Raw genomic sequence first — 20,537 nt, forward strand, 5'->3', positions numbered from 1 at the left:
TTGACCCCCCACATGATCTTAATCCTGCAATCCATTCCCTACTCAGGGTACTTTCACACTGGGGCGGTGCTGGTTTTAGCGGCACTTTACCACTTTTATATCGGCACTTTTCAGCCACTAGCGGGACGAATTTAACCCCCGCGCAGCCGAAGATAGGGTTAAAAGCGCTCGTGTTGCGAACAGCTTTGCAGGCCCCCTCGGAATTCATTTCAATGGCCAGGGCGTTTTGGGAGTGGTGTACCGTATGATACACCACTCTTGCACCCACCCCAGTGATGCTGCTTGCAGGACTTATTTTTCTCATCCTCCAAGTGCACTGCCCCAGTGCTTTCACACTGGGGAGGCATGGGAGGCGCTTTACAGTCGCTATTTTTAGTGCTAAAATGCCTGAAAAGTGCCCCAGTGTGAAAGAGGGGGTACCTCAGCTGTCAAAAAAAAACAAAAAAAACAAAAAAACAGCTGCCAATGTTTATCAACAATGCTCAGGGCTAAAAGAGACAGATAAAAAGAAACATTGTATCTATCCTTCTGTTTATTCATTTATAGATCAAAGGGATGAACTTCAGTCTGCAAATGAAGTTCGTTTAAAGTAACCTTGTCAAGTAAAAATAATTTTTTCGTTAGTTTTTTTTTTAATAAACACTTAAGCCCCGGACCATTTTGCTGGCCAAAGACCAGAGCACTTTTTTGCGATTGGGCACTGCGTCGCTATAACTGACAATTGCACGGTCATGCGACGTGGCTCCCAAATAAAATTCACGTCTTTTTTGCCACCTTTTTTGCGCTATAAACAAAAAAAAAAAAGAGCGGCAATTTTGAAAAAAAAAACACTTTTTTTTTACGTTTTGCTATAATAAATATCCCCCAAAAATATATCAAATAAACATTTTTGTTTTCCCTCCGTTTAGGCTGATACGTATTCTTCTACATATTTTTGGTAAAAAAATAAAAAAAAACATTGCAAAAAGCGTTTATTGATGAGTTTGCGCAAAAGTTATAGTGTTTACAAAATAGGGGATAGTTTTATGGCATTTTTATAATTTTTTTTTACTAGTAATGGCGGCGATCAGTGATTTATATCGTGACTGCAACATTATAGTGCACACATCGGACATTTTTGGGACCATTGTCATTTATACAGCAACCAGTGCTATACAAATGCACTGATTCCTGTGTAAATGACAGTGGTAGTGAAGGGGTTAACCACTAGGGGGCAGTGTAAGGGTTATGTCCTGAGGAGTGATTCTAACTGTGGGGGGGTGTGGCTACGTGTGACACATCACTGATCTCTGCTCCCGATGACAGGGTGCAGAGATCAGTGACAGTGTCACTAGGCAGAACGGGGAGATGCTTGTTTACATTAGCATCTCCCTGTTCTTCCTCTCCATGAGGCGATCGCGGGTATCCCCACGGCGATCAAGTCTGCGGGACCCGCGACCCGACTCACGGAGGTCCCGGACGGTGTGCGTACCGCCGCGCACGTGATGGCAGCCGTGCCATTCTGCCAACATACATTGGTGTGCGCTGGTTGGGAACCGGTTAAATTGTTCCTCTTTTTAACCCCTTATTAAACCTTAATTTACTCTAATCAGCCTTATTAACTCCTTATTCTCCTTCTCCAATTATTATTTTCCTGCTGATTTTTTATTTATTTCTAGTTTATAAACGATTAATAATTATAACTTTTTTGTTGTTTTCTGTGTTCATTAATATTTTTTCATCTTTAACATATAGTTACACGTTTCACATTGAAAAAAGCGCAGAATAAAAAAAAAAAAAAAATTGTATTTAAATTTGTAAAATAACTTTTCAATGCTTTGTACCATTTGCTGGCAGCTGAAGTGTAAAAAAATAAAATAAAAAAGTTGTATCGGTATCGGTAATTGATATCGGCGAGTACCAAAAAAAAGGACCCCAATACAACTTATTGGTCATTTTTTATTTCTTTACACATTACATTATTTTTCATTACATTTGATTGAAGTAAAGAGTATTATGTCTTATTTTATTGCCGTCTTGTTTGATAACCTAATGTCCAGGGGTTGTAAATCTTTAAATTTTAAAAGTTCTTCAGAATCATGATCTTTATTCTAAGCAAAAAAAAAATGTGATTCTCAATTTATCCAGAATCGCGCAGCCCCGGTCATCGCTGAGGAAGCCGACACGTTCCCTCTGCGTTTCTTCCGGGTTCGCGGCTCCGATGCTGTGAGTGGCCGGAGCCTCAATGACATCACTCCTGCGCCTGTGCGGGAGTCCTCTGTCCCAGCAAGGAGCTCTGATTTTCCGGCAGCATGCGCCGAACCTTCAGAGTGCATGTGTCACAGACGTCAGTGGCTGCATGCAAGGTGAATATTTCCTAAACCATACAGGTTTAGGAGATATTAATTTTATTGTAAAAATCACAAAGCAGGGTATACAACCACTTTAATGACATTAATGGGCAAAGGAAGCACACATCTTCTAAGAGGCTAGACAACTAGGCTGATCACGCGCCTTGAGGCAATTCAGTTCGCAATTGCAGCGCTATACAAATCGTTCATTCATATCACACAGGTCAGCTAGCGCAATTTACTACCCGGGGGCTGCCATATGGTAGGTCATCAACATAAAATGTACTACGGCACATGTGCCAGTCTAATGACTTAAAACATCATCCAGAGGCGCATTCCAAGTTGGCTAATCACCAAATTGTATAAATAATTCTGCAAAATGTTACCACTGGAGCCTCAGAAAAGCTGCTAATTCAGCTTCAAGCTGTCTGACATTCGGCCCGTGTGTGAATATCAGCCTGGCTGGCTTCTGTTAAACAGGCATGCTGGAAAACTAGGATCCGATCAGTGCTGGAATGGCAATGGCTCCAAGCGCTGACTGGTGTGTTCTGGCAGGGGTGAGCAGTCCCCATGTTTTTGGTGTCCTCACTGTTGAAGAGATTCCTATCATTTTATAAAGAAAAAAAAAAAAAAAAAAGTATAAACAGCTGCTTACCAGGATAAAAGTTCCCAGCAAGAACCAGCAGTATTTTCAGTGTTCCTCCTCTGTCTGAATGCCAATAAGTTCTGATTGGACAAGGTTCCCATGCTTCTTGGTATTGATGGAGTTTGCTTACTTTCTCCCACCCTCCCATGCACTGCTACTGGTCTACTACTACTACTATGATGGGTTGCCTCACTACCCAATTGGGGGGGGGGGGACCAACCCAAGCTCTCCCCTTCCTGTGTGCCCATCCAAGTATCCTCTCTATCACCAATCAGCCTACAGAACAGAAACTTGGATCATGGCAATTCAGTATGTAAAAGTATTTTCAATTATTACCCTGACCGTACAGGAAAATATTTTAATGGCTTAAAGTGGAATACATAAGCAGGTTAAAAAAACTTATTTTTTTATTTTTTTTATTTTTTTAGATTTGACTGGAACGAGTTATTGAGACATAACCGGACAACAAAAGGACAACAATAGGGAATCACTCACCCAGGTCAATAGTTGGTTTTCCCCTCAGAAGCAGTTTCAAACATTCAGGCTTATTATAAATACAGCAGTAGTGTAGAGCCGTGTTGCCTTTACTGTTCGGCTTATCTAAGTTTCCACTATGGACATATAGAAAAGACAATAGCAAAATTACCATGCATATGAAACCACTTTTCTACCAAGACAATTTTTTGCACATGTGAAAATCTTTATTTTGTTGCTACAAAATGACCATAGATCCTTATATTTCTTAAAATCAGTGGTCCCATAGGATAAAATGGTATCAGTTGCAATTTTTCTATGACGTATCATATTAGTGCGATTGTATTTTAATTACATATTTTCAGTAAAAAAAAGTGCACTAAAATACAATTTTGTGCAAACAAACACATTATATTACACTTTTTTTGGTAAAATATAAAAGATGTCTCGAGTAAATATTATACCAAACATGAAAACCCTGCATGCCTGTGAAATGTCTAAAAACTGTGACACACAAAACTGTCCATTTGCAATGATTTAAAAGCCTTTACATGTTATCAATTCATAGTTAGCCTAGGTTCACACCAGTGTCGCTGCATAATCATGTGTATTTTAGTGAGCTTTTGAAGCATGTTTTTGCACATTTTTACATACAATTTTGATGTGTCTTCATGTGTTTGTTTTTGTAGGAGGAAACTGGTTGTTAAATACAAACACACACCGAAAATGCATGTACAAGTATTTTTCATGTGCTTTCTAATGGTATCTGCTTTGCCACTTCATCCAGAAAGCAGACACCCCAAAACAGAAGTGTGCTGCAGGATCACTAGGTGAAATAAACTTAAAAAAAACCTAATGCAATTATTACATCTAAGGATTGGTAAACTCTAATATATTACATTTTAGTTTTTGGGTTTATTACTGCTTTAAACCTAACCTGAACTCTAGAAATTGTAATTTTACCTATGCAATACCCTGAAAAATGTGGTCTTTGATTTCCCCTTAAAAATAGCAGTGCACTTCCTGTTACCTTTATGCCGTGTACACACGATCGGAATTGTGGTCGGAAAAGGCTCTGATGATTTTCCTGACGGAATTCCGCTCAAGCTCTCTTGCCTACACACGGTCACACCAAATTCCGACCGTCAAGAACGGGTGACATGCAACACTACGACGAGCTGAGATAAAATCAAGTTCAATGCTTCCGAGCATGCGTCCAATTGTTTCAGAGCATGCGTAGGAATTTTGCGCATCAGAATTGCTACAGACGGAATTTCCGATAGAAACTTTTTTCCGTCGGAAAAATTGAGAACATGCTCTCAAATTTTTGCTGGCGGGAATTCGGCCAGCTAAATTCCGATGGAGCATGCACACGGTCGTATTTCCTGATGAAAAGCTCTCATCGGTCTTTTGCTGGCTGAAATTACGATCATGTGTATGCGGCATTATATCTGCAGTGTGAGTTTATCTATTGCACTGCTGCCTCTGACTGCTAGTCTTACTAGATTTCTGAGTTATGTCGATAGGCGTTATTTTCTTGCATTTGGAACACACGTCAAATGCAGGCTAGCAAAACCCATTGACATTAATTAGGCAGTACAAGTGGCAGCTCTGAAGCTGCATTTGACCTACTCCTCTTCTTCTTGTGCTTTCCATTTGGAAGCAGCTGCATACGTTTGAATAGAACATGCAGCATTTGACAAAACTGTACCAAGACAAACTCTTAGCGTGAGAATTGGCAATGTCACTACTGTGCTGCTTACTGCTCTTCTTGCTGGAGTGGAAGGTGTACCTGAGGATCTGCACTGTAATGCCCTGTACACACGACCAGTTTTCCCGCTGGAATAAACTCTGAAGGTTTTTCCGACGGAATTCCGCTGAAGCTGTCTTGCGTACACACGATCACACCAAATTCCGACCGTCAAGAACGCATACGATGGGACTGGAAAAAGGAAGTTCAATAGCCAATAGCTTCCGTCTCGTACTTGCTTCAGAGCATGCGTTTTTGGTACGTTGGAACAGCATACAGACAATCGGTTTTCCCGATGGGAATTTGTTCCGTCAGAAAAAAATAGAACATGTTCTCTTTCTAGGTCCGTCAGAATTTTCGACATAAATAGTCCGATGGGGCATACACATGGTCAGAATATATGATGAAAAGCTCCCGTCTGACCTGTTCTGTCGGAAATTCCGACCGTGTGTATGGGGCATTAGAATCTCCCTGCTTCTTTCATTCTGCGGATTTGTATTTCTCCTTCATGAATATGCTTCATGAATATTCCTCTTTCAGTCATCGGGGGAGCAGAAAAACCCAGTAATGGAGAAACAGCTTGTTGCAGTAAAGGCAATAGTAGTGACTAGTCCTTTGCCCTTTCACTTGCCTTTTTTTGGGCAAAACTTCCACAGCTTAGGTCTAACATCCCCAGTATGTTTAATATAACTAAGAAAATGTAAGCACAGTTAAAAAAATATAAAGAATAGAAAGTAGGGCAAGTAATACAATGGCCACAAATGAAGTAAAAGGATCATAACAAATTAAATCTTTGTAGCAGAGACCTGCTTTGTAACTGTATAGCCACTACTGATGCAGAAAACTAAAATGTAAGGATGTTTAAAACCTCAGGCATGAGAATGATGCTACATGTAGGAGTGCATGTATACATGTACAACAATTTAAAAAATAATAATAATCCTCACCAGTTTTGTACTATGAAGTCAACTAAGGGCAGGGAGGTCTGGTCAGCAGTGCGCACTGCAAAGTGGAGGGCGGTTTCACCTGGCTCCTGCAACTTCACAAAACAATTATTTTTAAAAACAAAATAATTAAATTACACTGGTCATCGTTCACAACGCGACAAGAACTTTCCCTGAGATGTCAGTTCATGAGTAATTAAAGTGGTGTTCCGGCCTCCCCCTCCAAAAATTAGAAATCAGTGGTTACACATACTGTACCGTACTCGGGGACAGGGTACCTATAAAAAACAAGTACCCACTCCCCCGTCACCCGAAAGGTGCCAAAAGTTACATCGGAAAGGGGGGGGGGGGGGGGGGGGGTTGGAGACAGATAAGTGGAAGTTCCACTTCTGGGTGGAACCCCGCTTCAGCTCAGGTTCACACTGAGCTGCGGGAATGAAGCCGTGCGAGTTCAGCTGAACTCGCACAATTTCACTCTCACATGTTAGTGCCGATTTTGGCTGTGATTTCAAAATCTGAGAGTGAGAGTGCAAAATCTGATGCAGCTGTGCATGATAGCCAAACAGCTTCTAATTTCAGTTTGTTCAATTACGCTTTAACAAAAAAAAAAAACCTGGAAGCCGATTTGTTTCCATGCACAGCTGCACCAGATTTTGCACTCTGTGGTTTTAGCAAACCAAACCCAATGGGGGAGATTTACTAAAACTGGTGCACAGAGAATCTGGTGCAGCTATATATAGTAACCAATCACCTAGGTTTTATTGTAAAAGCTTAATTTAACAAGCTGAAGTTAGAAGAGGATTGGTTACTATGCATAGCTAAACCAGATTCTCTGTGCACCAGTTTTAGTAAATCAACCCCCAATGTGTCAATTGAAGGTGCTCAGAGAGTGGATGACTTTTTTTTTTTACTTTCCTTTAGACACATTCTTTTTTATATCAAAATCTGTGCATATATGCATTCAATTTCAGCTTTTTCTAAATCACCAAGAATATGTGAGCACGTTAATGCAGTAGAATTGGACAGGAAAATCAGATTTTTTGGACAGACAGAGCATTATGCTTTCTATTTAAGGGCAGCAGATGACCACCAGTTATTACCAGATGACCAGGGGAACACTAATGATCAGACATATTGGAATTATTGGCCAACCACTTTTAGGAGACCTATACAGGAGGAAGCATGGAGGCGGACATTCACTGTTCACTTTTCCTAGCTGCCAATGTCTTCAGTACTTTCCAAGTCACCAACCAACAAGTATGCTTGCTTATTGCGTATCAGTTTTTGAAGACACTGGATCAGCATGACAGCCAGGTAAGTAGCAATTTCAGAAGAAGAATTCAATAGCAGAATCAGTATTTCTGTCAGCAAAGGTTACTTTTAAAGGCCAAGTCCACCTTTTGGGAAAAAATAATAAATGCAAATTTTTGCAGCGAAAAAGATGTGCATATATTTTTTCCTAAAGGAGCCTAGAGAGCATTGCACGCAAGATCAGTGGTGCAATGTCAGGACCCTGCAGACATGCCCTACAGCTTTCAGCCTGTACCTGCTCAACAGCACCCTTGCAGTCCATTGGAAATTACAAGCTGTCAGCCACAATGGATGGTGGTACTTATAGTTCTCTTATTCACAGATTGCTGTGAATGAATGACACAGCCATGTGGGCAAAGCCCTGCATCACCGCGCTTTTTTTTTTAAATGCGACAGTGTGTGCAAGGAATGTCAGGTCTGGAGCATGTTACACCTGAATTTTGGGTGTAACGTGTAGCATGCTCTGAAAAGTGAGCTCATCCTTTAAGCATTGTAATGATAATCATACTAACAGTACCTGTCCAGATTCTACCAGTGGTTCCATAAGCTCTACTCCTTCTGCATAGACTTGAATTAGTGCAAGTAAATCCCTTGATTTCACAGCCTCCAGAAGCTCGCTGAGTTTCTCTGCTCCTGAAGTGCACATCTTCCGGCTGTACTTATGTTCCACATACTTGGCTGTGATGTATTCTTTACGTGCAGTCCTAAAGATAAAAAGACATAGAATAAATACAGCATGGCGATGATGGTGATGCACTGATTCCATTTAGTAGATTAGATTACCATGTTGAATAGAAATTTCAAAGAATCAGTCATTGAGCTGATGGGAAAAAACTGTTCATGTTCTACAGGTAATGAAGGAAATAGTGTATAGGACATAGCATGCAAATTAGGTCCTTGCATTGTATTGTTGGGCTTAACTAAACCTGCCACTTTGACTATTTAGGGGAAAGTAACAGGTTCTCTTGATAGCACACCTGCTACTGACCGCCCTGCTTGCTGGAGTCCTAGCTCTTAAGACCAGCCCCCCATACGATATTGCTTGGGCCTGGTAAATGGACAGCAAGGATCAAATGCGCTCCCATACTTGGAAGTACCAGATATTTTACGGGGGAAAAGGTGGAGAATGGGGCAGTGTGAGGAAGGTAAGTACCTACAACGAAGGGGGCAGGCTATCAAGTGAACCTCTAGCTTTGCAGAAAAGTAACAGGCTTACTTTTTATATGCCCACAGATTAAGGAGGGTGGATAACCACTTGCCATCCGCCCCATAGCAGTTTAACTGCTACAGGGTGGCTTCTCCTGTGCAGAATCACACACACACACACACATATTTTATATATATATATATATATATATGATTCTGCGGGCCCCACTTCTGCTGTGAATATTCACAGAGGAAACCGATCTGTGGGTGCTGGGGATCGACTGGAATACACTTAGAACAGGGATCTACCTAGGTAAAGAAGACATATCGCCGCTCTGACAGGGGGCCAAGGACTAGAATTCATCTCTTCCCCTAGTGAAAGCACCACACTGTTTCCACACAAAAACACTGGTTAGGCACACAGATAACCCTATGATCCCAGTAGATGTCTAAATCCTTCCCAGCCAGTGTCATTAGTACAGTAAAGGTGCATATTTTTTTTAGCACTGATCACTGTACAAGACCCCTTAAACACTGGAGGCGTTTTTCAGGCACTTTAGCACCAAAAATAGCACCCGTAAAATGCCTCATCTGTAATCCCAGTGTGAAAGTCAGAGTGCTTTCACACTGGGGCGCTGCGCTGGCAGGACATTAACAAAAAAGCAGCATTTTTGAGGCACCTTATATACACTGTATATACACTGCTCCTAAAGCGCCCCTACCCATTGAAATCAATGGACAGCGGCGCTTTTAACACTTTATTCGGCTGCTAGCGGGGGTTAAAAGTACCCCGCTAGCAGCCGAAAAGCTCCTCTAAAATGACGTGATTTCAGTGTGAAAGTGCCCTTAGTGTCCCTGTATCCAGCAAAGTGTCAAATGTGTCAGTTCGTGTCTGATTTGCCGCCGCAATATTGCAATGCCACTATAAGTCGCTGATCACCACCATTACTAGTAAAAAATATATATATATATATATATATATATATATATCAGTTCGCACAACCGCGCAATTGTCAGTTAAAGTAACGCAGTGAAGAATCGCAAAAAATGGCCTGGTTATGAAAAGGGAAAATCTTCCGGAGCTCAAGTGGATAAAAGGGGGAAGCACCAGTCTCAACAGCTGAGGATTTACCTGTTAGTGGTATCACTTGTTCCTAGTACACTGGCGCTGTTTACCTTGACTCAGAGCACACAGTGGCTGCCTTTACGGTACCTAGGCAGAGAAACTTCCACCTTATTTCTTAATACTTACATATCACTGGAAGGAGTAGGTTTTGGTGACGGAGTGGGTAAATTCCCTTCCATTATTTCATTGAAGCTATTATTTCCTACATTCTTGGCCAGCTGTAATAAAAAAACAAACAAATGTGAGAACATGTATAGAACCCAATGTTGTTTAAAGTCTTAGTCCATTCAAGACTAAGGCTGGGCTCACACTTGTGCGATGACAGACATCGCATGTGATTCATACCGCATTGCAGTGCAGATCACATGCGATCCAAATTCAGTCATACAAATTATATGGCTGAAATTGCATTGCACTCGCACCAAAATGGCGAGGAACCCTTTTTTTTTTTTTTTGGTCTGCACTGGAATCGGATGGCATGGTGTTCACATCCATGTGATTTGCTTCCTATCCCATTTGACAGTTCGCACTGAGATCTTTAAACTGATCTGGGGCTGTCATTAACTTTACATTGACCACGCAAGCAACAGTGTGGACCGCCAGTGAGTGACATGTGATACAAGAACCCGCACTGGAATCCCGCATCACTTATGTGTGAACCAAGCCTTAAAGCTCAATTTTCTGTGGACATCAGTGGACTTTAGCCACCACTGCTAATGTTTTAGATCTCATTAGGTCTGAGTTTTGGCTCCCAAAACAGATTCTGGACTCAGACTTTATAGAACATAGATATATATACTGCCAATCTACTTGTACACTTGATGGGTCTGCTGTCTCACCCATGTTAGCTGATGAGGTAAAGTTAGAGGCTCACTGGATTCACTGAAATTGCTGTCACAGATTTACTGTGCATGGAGTCATATTTTCTCTGGACTAGCGACAGGTCTCCTTAACCAGTAGTAAAAATAACAAATGCATGCCAATTCACAAATCTCCCAATTTCAGACTTTAGAGCAACAGATACCTCAAACCCACAAAGACCATAGAGTTGCTCACTCTAGCCTGCTCTCATTTCTTTAGCATCAGTAGAGGTTAGGAATCATTAGAATCAAATGGGTGGTGCTGCCATTGCCTACAAGTCCATTCTCTGCTAATGTGTGATTATCAGCTGAGGTCGCACCCTTCCCACAAAAGTTCTGCATCTAAAAGCATCAGCAACCAACAATGAAAGCAAAGTAAATGCTTACGCACCAAACTTCACTCGAACTGGAAATTAGCTGTATGCCACTGAAGCCTGACCCGGTGCCAATGTGGTTTATTTTAGGCTGTCAAAAGCATAAAGTATTGCAGTGTAAAGGAAATTTGTAAGTTCTGTATATAATTGTATTCTATTTGTATGCATTGCACACTGCACTCACTGTGCAAACGACACTAATAATGTTTTCATTACATGTTTGCATTCTTTCGAGTCTGGATTAGAATTAGCCTGCCTATGTTACGCCCCTTGTTACCATAAAAGTACAATTGTAATATTAATGTGATACCTACATAATCACGTATACAAAAACCTTCAATTGCATCAAAATAAAGCAGAACAGTTATTGTGGAATAATGCGGAGTGTATCTTTTTGTGTCTGTTTCCTACTGCAGTAGTTATTAATTTGGAACCACTAATCAATACGAGGACAGGAGTTGCCCATCTATAAAATATCCAGGACAGCAGATATCCCAAGAGTAACTAAATAAACCCATAAAAGTTATCTACCTTAAACCCCCCAACCTCCCTCCCCCACCCTTTGGAAAGCCACAACAGGCTGAATTTGGCTTTGCAGCTGAGCTTTTACTGTCCCCTACCAATTCCCATGAAGAATCCACAAGATGACAAAGCTCACCAAGAGTTCAGAAGTGCCTAATTTGTCCAATTCCAGAGACTGGATTCTAGAAATGTGGACGCCCATTTCCCTATGAATGCCGGAACATTCTATACAAGTTAAAATCCCCAAGTTAGTGGACAGCCATGTTGGATCTGTAAAGATAAAAAAAAGGAGCGTTAAAAAAAAGGTTGAAATAGAGAAGAAAAATCCTGAAGCATAGGTAACCACATCACTCCATTCCACAAAGTAATCTTCCATTGGCCTACCTACAGTATCATACATTACTGTGTTCTGACATATGTCTCACTGTGAATCTGAGTTACATTATTGGGACCAAAGACTTTACCATATAGAGAAAGGGGCCTTATAGAAAACAACATAAATTTGTCTGTAAAGGCATTTGTGCATGCAAAAAAGGTAACAAAATACATGGCATACATGTGCCTGGTGTGAAATGAGTCAGAGTCCCTCAATTGGACTGTGACATTATTATGCTTTTCCTACATCTGAGGGCTATACCTCTTCCCCAACCTGGTCCTTATATCGGCCAATCTATGTTTTTAGGGTCCATGATTAAAAGGACTTAATTTCTGAGACATTCTATGACAGTGTGGTTTACATATTTATACTCATTGTTGGTAACCATTATGCCAAATGTTTTCACTGTTTCCTTGATGTTTACTTTTTTTTATTTGCATTGTCCTTTTAAATAAACTGTTGTTGAAAGAAAACCAATAAAAACTTACTGAATACTGACAGCAGCAAATATTAAAGTTGTTCTAAAGACTCAAGGTATTTATGAAGGTAAAAAACCTATGTGCAGCAGTTCCCCAAATACTTACCTGAGCCCCATCGTGATACAACAATGTGCACAAGAGCTCAGGGTCTCCCTCCTCATTGGCTGAGACAGCAGCAGGAGCCATTGGGTCACACTGATCAATCACAACCAGTGAGCCAATGAGAAGAGAGGGGATGGGGGCCAAGCTGTGGCGGTGTGTAAAATGGACATGCAGAGCAGCGGCTTGGGAGTGAGCTTGCTTGGGTGCCCCTAATGCAAGCTGCCTGCTTTGGGGGCAGGAGGGAAGGGCCAGAAGAGGAGGATCAGGGATGATCTGTGTAAAATCACTAAACAGACCAGGTAAGTATAACAGGTTTGTTATTTTGTTAAGAATTGCCTTTAAGTGACACAAAAAAAAAAAAAAAAACATTCTGGATCCCTACCATTATCATTTCCGAGTGCAGCCAACGGGTCACCAAAGGATCCACATACAGTATCTGGAGTGTAGTCTAACCATTACCATGCTCATCTGCTGTTCCTGGAAATTCTATGCAAATACCGACTTTCTGAAAGTCTAACACCTAAATACTACTTTAAAGGTAGTATTATAGTAGTTTTACATATATACTACTGATTTATGTATGATCGGGACAATTTTTTACATTTTTTTTTTTAAAAGGTATATTAGTAATATTGTCAATGAAATCTTCAGCAGGTGATGATAGTGAGAATAATAATCTAGTAATCCATGTTTTAAAAAGGTTAATTTTCCAATATGTTGTGAACAGGCTTGTATGTTGTAATCACGATGTGTTCTGATTATGCTTGAATAGTACAATGGACACAGCTAAATCAATCAATCAAAAGAAAGGGCACACCTCTGCCCCTCTCTGCCAGCAGGGACAGTATTTTGTGCTGGAATCTTAAGCAGAAGACCTTAAATGCAGAGTCAGGGCTGAACTTGTAGAATGTTAAAACTGTATTGTGGAAGCATCCTGTGCCACATTAGTGTGATGGTCAGTGGGAAGAATGCTCCTGACACTTGTGGTCATTGGGAAGAATTACCCCCTTACAGATAGCTACAAAAATCAATGGTGTCAGTGGGAACTTATCTGAGGGGCAGAAATTGCTCATTGCTCAAGGTTCCCCTAGAAACCTCTGGAGGAACCCTAATTGGGAAACCTTGCCCTAGATACAGGATATGTTACTTGTTTAGTCAAGGGCAGCCTTAACAGAGTGTATTATTTACCTTATTTTATGGTCCCGAAGGCTTTCTTCCCTGCCGGATGACCAGTTCTCTGAAGCTGCTCCACTTTTGGGGTTGTGTGGCTGCCCCATTACCAATATTATTATTTATAATGCAAGCAGCTAAATGAGGGCCTGCCCATTGGACAGGTTAGGAGAACACTGGAGTGGTGGCTGCCGTGGGAGTGAGGTGTAAGTGCCTGAAAAGCTCCTCAGTGTGAAAGGGTTCACACTGAGGAGCTTTTCAGGCACTTTCATGCTATAAAAACTGAGGAGCTTTTCAGGCACTTTCATGCTATAAAAAAAAAAAAAAGCCTGAAAAGCTCACGAAAACCTATTTCCATTAAAATCAATGAATGCTTTCACACTGGGGCAGTGGGCTGCCAGGGCAGTGAAAAAACACCTCTCTCCATCGAAATTAATGGAAAGCTCTTCAAAAGCACCTGAAAAGCTCTTCAAAAGTGCTCAAATGTTTTACTGGCAGTTTAGAAGCGCCTCGGTGTGAAAAGCGCCTAAGATAAGAATTACAAGCGATTAGAACTCCCTACACAAAATGAGCATTATGGGGAAGGGGTGCATTGTCACTATTTCTGCCGCATGCCTAAAGGGAGGCGTTAAAATATAACCAACTAAAAAAAACTTCATTTTTTCACCTTTCTGCGGATTAAAAACTTAAATGTGCATTATATAATTTATCCACCAGATGGCAGTATCCAACCATTTGTGAAAATAATGGCGATTCATTAGTACCATTTTACTTAAAGCAGTCGAGCAGCTTGCCAGTCCTTAGATGTGGTGGCTGTATTTAATTTTTATGCTTTATTTCCTTTATTTCACCTGGTGATCCAGCCAGTAACACACTTCCTGTCTTAGGAAGACTGCATTCTGTATGAAGTAGTAAAGCAGACACTTCTGGACAGCAGTACTGCCAGTCTGGAGCTCCCCCACAGGAAGGTACAGTCAGCATACAGTGTGTTTTGGGGACATCGGGTCACCAGTCAGTACAGGACCAATTACTACAGGCACTTGGTCCCTTGGAGAGTTTAATAAAATTAAAGCATATCTAAAAGCAAAACTTTTCTCTTAGTTTTGGATAGAGTGGAAAGGGATAAGAACATCTGTCAGTTTTTATTGCTGTCTGCTCTCCCGTTAAGGAGATGCACTCTCTCTATTTGTCCCAGTTATCATCATTGAAAGTAAAAGAAAATCCCCAAAATTGGGTTGTCCCAAAAGTAATAAAGGGCAAATTTTCCACTAGTTCTGGTGACCTGGGGGTCTCCAGGGAATTTACTTAAATTGCAGGGATTTCCTCTCACTTCCTGTTAGGCTATGGGGACAGGAAGTGAAGGGAAATCTCCACAATGGGACACAGGTGGTGTCCCAAGGTCTCCCTTGCTCTAGCCAATGAAAACAAAAGTTTTGCCTATAGTTCTACTTAAAAGTGTTTTACCCAAAAATCTTTTATTAAATAAAGTCCAAGGCAATAATAAAAACAAATTACAGCTGCTGCATTTTGGGTCAAGCGATTGAGCGTTAATAATTATTATTCTGGCCAATAAAATTAAATATCACTGATTCTGGCCACTGAAATTAACACTCAAGACCAAAACGTGCCTAGTGTTTACATGCGTCAAGAGCTTTTTCTGCCAAAATGCAGCTGCTCCTTTTTTTTTTGCCTCTAAACGCCTCTGTGTGCATGGACACATAGGGGTTGATTTACTAAAGGAAAATCCACTTTGCACTACAAGTGCAGTCAATCAGCAGCTGCAGCCACTGATTGAATTTTTTTTTTCAACCATCCCCTTCCACAAGCCATCTAATGACTGACTTGTGTTGAATGGGGGTGGCCATACACGGATCAAAATCTGCCGGGGCCCTGCAGAACTGGGCAAATTTCGAAGGGCAAAGCAGAGAGTCGGTGACTCACAGTCACCAGTTCTCTGCTTACCGAAGATGGAAAACTGAGCTCAGTTCTCAGGGTAGAGGTGGCGGGGGACAGATGCAGCATCGGATCCATGCTACATGCACCTAGGTCAGTACGTGTTTATTTTTTTTAAATCCCACACTTCTCTTTTAACACAGCAATTAATACTTCTTCCCCTCCTTCCAAAGCATCTGTGGTGCAGCAGCTGTGAATGAGGCACCCCAGAGTACAGCAACTCTAAAGCTGAGAGACACCACTCTCTACAATTACCTGAGCCCCATCTCTCTCCAATGATGTCTACGAATCCCTTCGCTGCCTGAGACTCTCCCTCCTGATTGGCTGAGACACAGCAGCGGCACCATTGGCTTCCGATGCTGTCAAAGTCAGTTAGCCAATCAGGAGAGAGAAGGGGGGGGGGACAAACGGCAGCTCCTTGTGTGAATGGATACACAGAGCTGCAGTTCGGCTCAGGTGCCCCCATAGCAAGCTGCTAGGAGGGAGGGACCAGAAGCAGCAAAGGACACAAAAAGAGGATGATCCAGGCTTCCCTGTGCAAATCCATTGCACAGAGGAGGGAAGTATAACATGTTTGTTATTTAGGGGGAAAAAAAAGACTTTAGTATCACTTTAATGTTACCTTGTGACCCACAATCACAGCAGACATAATTTCCTGGTGTTTTCTGTACATCTTCAATAATCGCTTTAGTCAAGTCCTCCAAACTGCTCTCTCCCGAACTCTGATCTCCACGGAATGCCATGTTAAGTGCTTCTTCTTTGCTGTTAGTTAACACTGAAATCCAACTGTGAAAAGCAGGACAAAACAAAATAAAAATAATTTCTTCAAAAGCAGAGACCTGCACATTCAAAATTTCATTAGTCTCAAAAATACAGTGGACATAAAAAATCTACACACCCGTGGTAAAATGTCAGTTTTTTTCTGATGTAAAAATTAGACAAAGACAAATCATTTCAGAACTTTTTCCACCTTTAATGTGACCTATAAACTGTACATCTCAGTTGAAAACCAAACTGAAATCTTTTAGGGTTGGGAAGTAAAAATAAAAATAATATGGTTGCATAAGTGTGCACACCCTCTTATAACTGGGTATGTAGCTGTGTTCAGAATTAAGCAATCACAATAAACTCATGGTAAATAGGAGCCAGTACACACTTTCCCTCATCTAAAGTCCCTCGAAATAATCTAAAATAAAGTTCAGCTGTTCTAGTAGGTCTTTTCTAACATTTTCTTGTCGCATCCTACAACAAAAGCCATGGTCCGCAGAGAGCTTCCAAAGCATCAGAGGGATCTCTTTGTTCAAAGGTATCAGTCAGGAGAAGGGTACAAAAGGATTTCCAAGGCATTAGATATACCATGGAACACAGTGAAGACAATCGAGTGACATTACCAAGAACTGGATGTCTCTCCAAAATTTATGAAAAGACGAGAAAAAAAAAACTGGTCAGGGAGGCTGCCAAGAGGCCTACAGCAACATTACCACTTGCCAACCGGCTCACGCCAATATAAGTTGGAAAAATGGCTCTGCTGGGTGAAACCCTGTATGGATACGTTGTACCCTTTAAGAGCCGCCAGGGGGCATGCGCACATGCCTGCTGAAAAGCCGGGGACTCGATGCTTGTGGCTGGAGCGATCGCCGCTGGCTACCCATGATCGTGGGCACGAGCGCAAGCATTGGGGATTTTTGTGTGTAAACACACAAATCCTTGTTCTGTCAGGGGAGAGGAGACATATCGTTTGTTCCTACAAAGTAGGAACAAAGACATGTCTCCTCCCCCAGCGAGTCCTATCCCCATACAGTAAGAAACACTCACTAGGGAACACAGTTAACCCCCTTGATCGTCCCCTAGTGTTAACCCCTTCCCTGCCAGTGACATTTACAGAATATTCGGTGCATTTTTATAACACTGATCGCTGTAAAAATGTCAATGGTCCCAAAAATGTGTCAAAAGTGTCCAATCTGTCCACCGTAATGTCACAGTACCGCTAAAAATTGCAGATCACCGCCATTACTAGTAAAAAAATAATAATAATAATAATAATAAAGCCATAAAAATACCATAAACCTTTCCCAGAGTTTGTAGACGCTATAACTTTTGCGCAAACCAATCAATATATGCTTATTGCAATTTTTTTTTTACCAAAAATATGTAGAAGAATTTATATTGGCCTAAACTGATGAAGAAATGTGTTTTTTAAAAACATTTTTGGGGATATTTATTATAGCAAAAAGTAAAAAAAATGTTCTTTTCAAAATTGACGCTTTTTTGTTTATAGCGCAAAAAATAAAAACCACAGAGATGATCAAATATCACCAAATGAAAGCTCTATTTGTGGGGAAAAAAAGGACGCAAATTTAGTTTGGGTACAGCATGACTGCGCAATTGTCAGTTAAAGCGAAACTGTGCCAAATTGTAAAAAGTGCTCTGGTCACGAAGGGGGTAAAATCTTCCGTGGGGGGTAAAGCGGTTAAAGGAGCTGCAGGAATATCTGGAAAGTACTGGCTGTGTGGTACATGTGACAACAATCTTCTGTATTCTTCATACGTCTGGGCTATGGGGCAGAATGGCAAGACTTTCTTATGAAGAAAAGCTTCCAAGCCTGGCTACATTTTGCAAAAACACATCTGAAGTCTCCCAAAAGCATGTGGGAAAATGTGTTATGGTCTGATGAAACCATGGTTGAACTTTTTGGCCATAATTCCAAAAGATATATTTGGCTCAAAAACAATACTGCAAATCACCAAAAGAACACCATACCCACAGTGAAGCATGGTGGTGGCAGCATCATGTTTTGGGGCTGTTTTTCTTCAGCTGGAACAGGGACCTTAGTCAAGGTAGAGGGAATTATAAACAGTTCCATATACCAGTCAATATTGGCACAAAACCTTCAGGCTTCTGCTAAAAAGCTGAACATGAAGAGGAACTTCATCTTTCAGAATTACAACAACCCAAAGCATACATCCAAATCAACAAAGGAATGGCTTTACCAGAATTAGATTAAAGTTTTGGAATGGCCCAGCTCAGCCCAGACCTGAATCCCACTGAAAGTCTATGAGGTGATCTGAAGAGGGCTGTGCATAGGAGATGCCCCTCGCAATCTGACAGATTTGGAGTGTTTTTGCAAAGAAGAGTGGGCAAATATTGCCAAGTCAAGATGTGCCATGCTGACAGACCCAAAAAGACCGAGTGCTGGAATAAAATCAATAGGTCCTTCAACAAAGTATTAGTTTAAGGGTGTGCACACTTATGCAACCATATTAATTTTATTTTTACATCCCTCCACCTAAAAGATTTCAGTTTGTTTTTCAGTTGTACAGTTTTATAGGTCACATTAAAAAGGTGGAAAAAGTTCTGAAATTATTTATCTTTGTCTTTTTTTTACATCACAGAAACCTGACATTTTAACAGGGGTATTACTTTATACTTTTATTACTTTAGACTTTTTATATCCACTCTATACTTCTTTTAAAGACACACATAAATGTGCCTGACCTAAAGTAAACAACATTTTTAAAGTATACCACAAACCGTTCTTAACCAGTTAAAGGCCAGGCCTTTTCTGGCACTCTTTTGTTGACATGTGAAAATCATTTTTTTTTTTTTTTTTTTTAGAAAATTTGTTTGAACCCCCAAACATTATATATATATTTTTAAGGCAGTGGTCCTAGAGAATAAATTGGTGGGTTTTGCAATTTTTTATGTCACACAGTATTTGTGCAGCGGTTTTCAAACACAGTATGCAAAAAAAAAAAGCCACACCTATTTTTTTGTAAAATATAAAAGACGATGTCACGCCGAGTAGATACCAAAAATGTCACGCTTTAAAATTGCGAACACCCGCAAAACTGCGACAAACTATGTACATTTTACTATTCAAATGCGATGCTTTAAAAACCTTTAGAGGTTACCACTTCAGATTTACAGAGCAGGTTTAGTGCTAGAATTACTGCTCATGATCTGATACTCCTTATGGAGGGATCTTGGGTCTATAAGACCCCAAATCCCTCCTTTGCACTTCAAAGCATTCAAAATGCCAAGATCTGCATTTTGAATACTTTCAGTTTTCAAAAACTGTCGGCTTTAGGATACCAGTAAGGCCCCTTTCACACTGGGGCGGTGCGGGCGTCGGCGGTAAAGCGCCGCTATTTTTAGCGGCGCTTTACCGTCGTTTTAGCGGCGGTCTGCGGGCGCTAGCGGGGTGGTTTTAACCCCCGCTAGCGGCCGAAAAAGGGTTAAAACCGCCCGCATAGCGCCGCTGCAGTGGCGCTTTGCCAGCGGTATTGCCGCGCTGTCCCATTGATTTCAATGGGTAGGAGCGGTTTAGGAGCGGTGAATACACCGCTCCTTCACCGCTCCAAAGATGCGGCTAGCAGGACTTTTTTCACCGTCCTGCCAGCACACCGCTCCAGTGTGAAAGCCCTGCGGCTTTCACACTGGAGTGAAAGGGGTCGGTTTTTTCAGGCGCTACACAGGCGCTATTTTTAGCGCTGTAACGCCTGAAAACCGCCCCAGTGTGAAAGGGGCCTAACCCGGAAGTGATTTCATGACGTCGCTTCTGTGTTACCATATCCGAGACCTGATCAAAGCAAATTCTGGCTTTGTTCGAGTCTCCAGCCAGCCAACGAATGCGCGGGCTGGTCGCTCAAGTCTCACAGTGGGACAGGAGAGCCGGGGCAAGCAGCGGAAGGCAGAGGGTCCCTTCCCGCTTCTTGTAATAACAGCTGAGCGGCTGCTTAGCCACATCAGTTCCTATTACAAAAGAGCCGACCGTCGGCTCTAATAAATGGTACCGGGGTAATAGCTGCAGGCATCACTCCGGTTTGACATGAAGTCAAACAATGTACAGGTACGTGATTTTGTGGCAAGTGGTTAAAGTGGTAGTAAGGTCAGGTGGTTGATTTTTACCTACAGGTAAGCCTATAATAAAACGTATAAAATGTATAAATGAGCACTACTTAGGAGATATTTACT

General features: G+C 41.3%; 1 protein-coding gene across 6 annotated transcripts in view; it reads right to left on the reverse strand.

The window, feature by feature from the left end:
• The window catches only part of ASAP1 (ArfGAP with SH3 domain, ankyrin repeat and PH domain 1), a 436,411-nt gene that overhangs the window by 29,311 nt on the left and 386,563 nt on the right, over positions 1-20,537 (reverse strand). For 4 of the 6 annotated variants that reach the window (XM_077493351.1, XM_077493350.1, XM_077493347.1 and 1 more), the window contains 6 exons: positions 16,186-16,349; positions 11,620-11,753; positions 9,854-9,945; positions 7,973-8,159; positions 6,148-6,239; positions 3,472-3,587 (listed from right to left, as the gene is read on the reverse strand). In XM_077493351.1, coding sequence (XP_077349477.1) covers positions 3,472-3,587; positions 6,148-6,239; positions 7,973-8,159; positions 9,854-9,945; positions 11,620-11,753; positions 16,186-16,349 — 785 coding nt within the window. The remainder of the gene's footprint in view (positions 1-3,471; positions 3,588-6,147; positions 6,240-7,972; positions 8,160-9,853; positions 9,946-11,619; positions 11,754-16,185; positions 16,350-20,537) is intronic. The other 2 variants (XM_077493352.1, XM_077493348.1) reach the window with 1 other exon arrangement.

Source organism: Lithobates pipiens, unplaced genomic scaffold (assembly GCF_037356315.1).
Source record: "Lithobates pipiens isolate NorthernLeopardFrog02 unplaced genomic scaffold, aLitPip1_a1.2 Scaffold_19, whole genome shotgun sequence".
Lineage (NCBI taxonomy): Eukaryota > Metazoa > Chordata > Amphibia > Anura > Ranidae > Lithobates > Lithobates pipiens.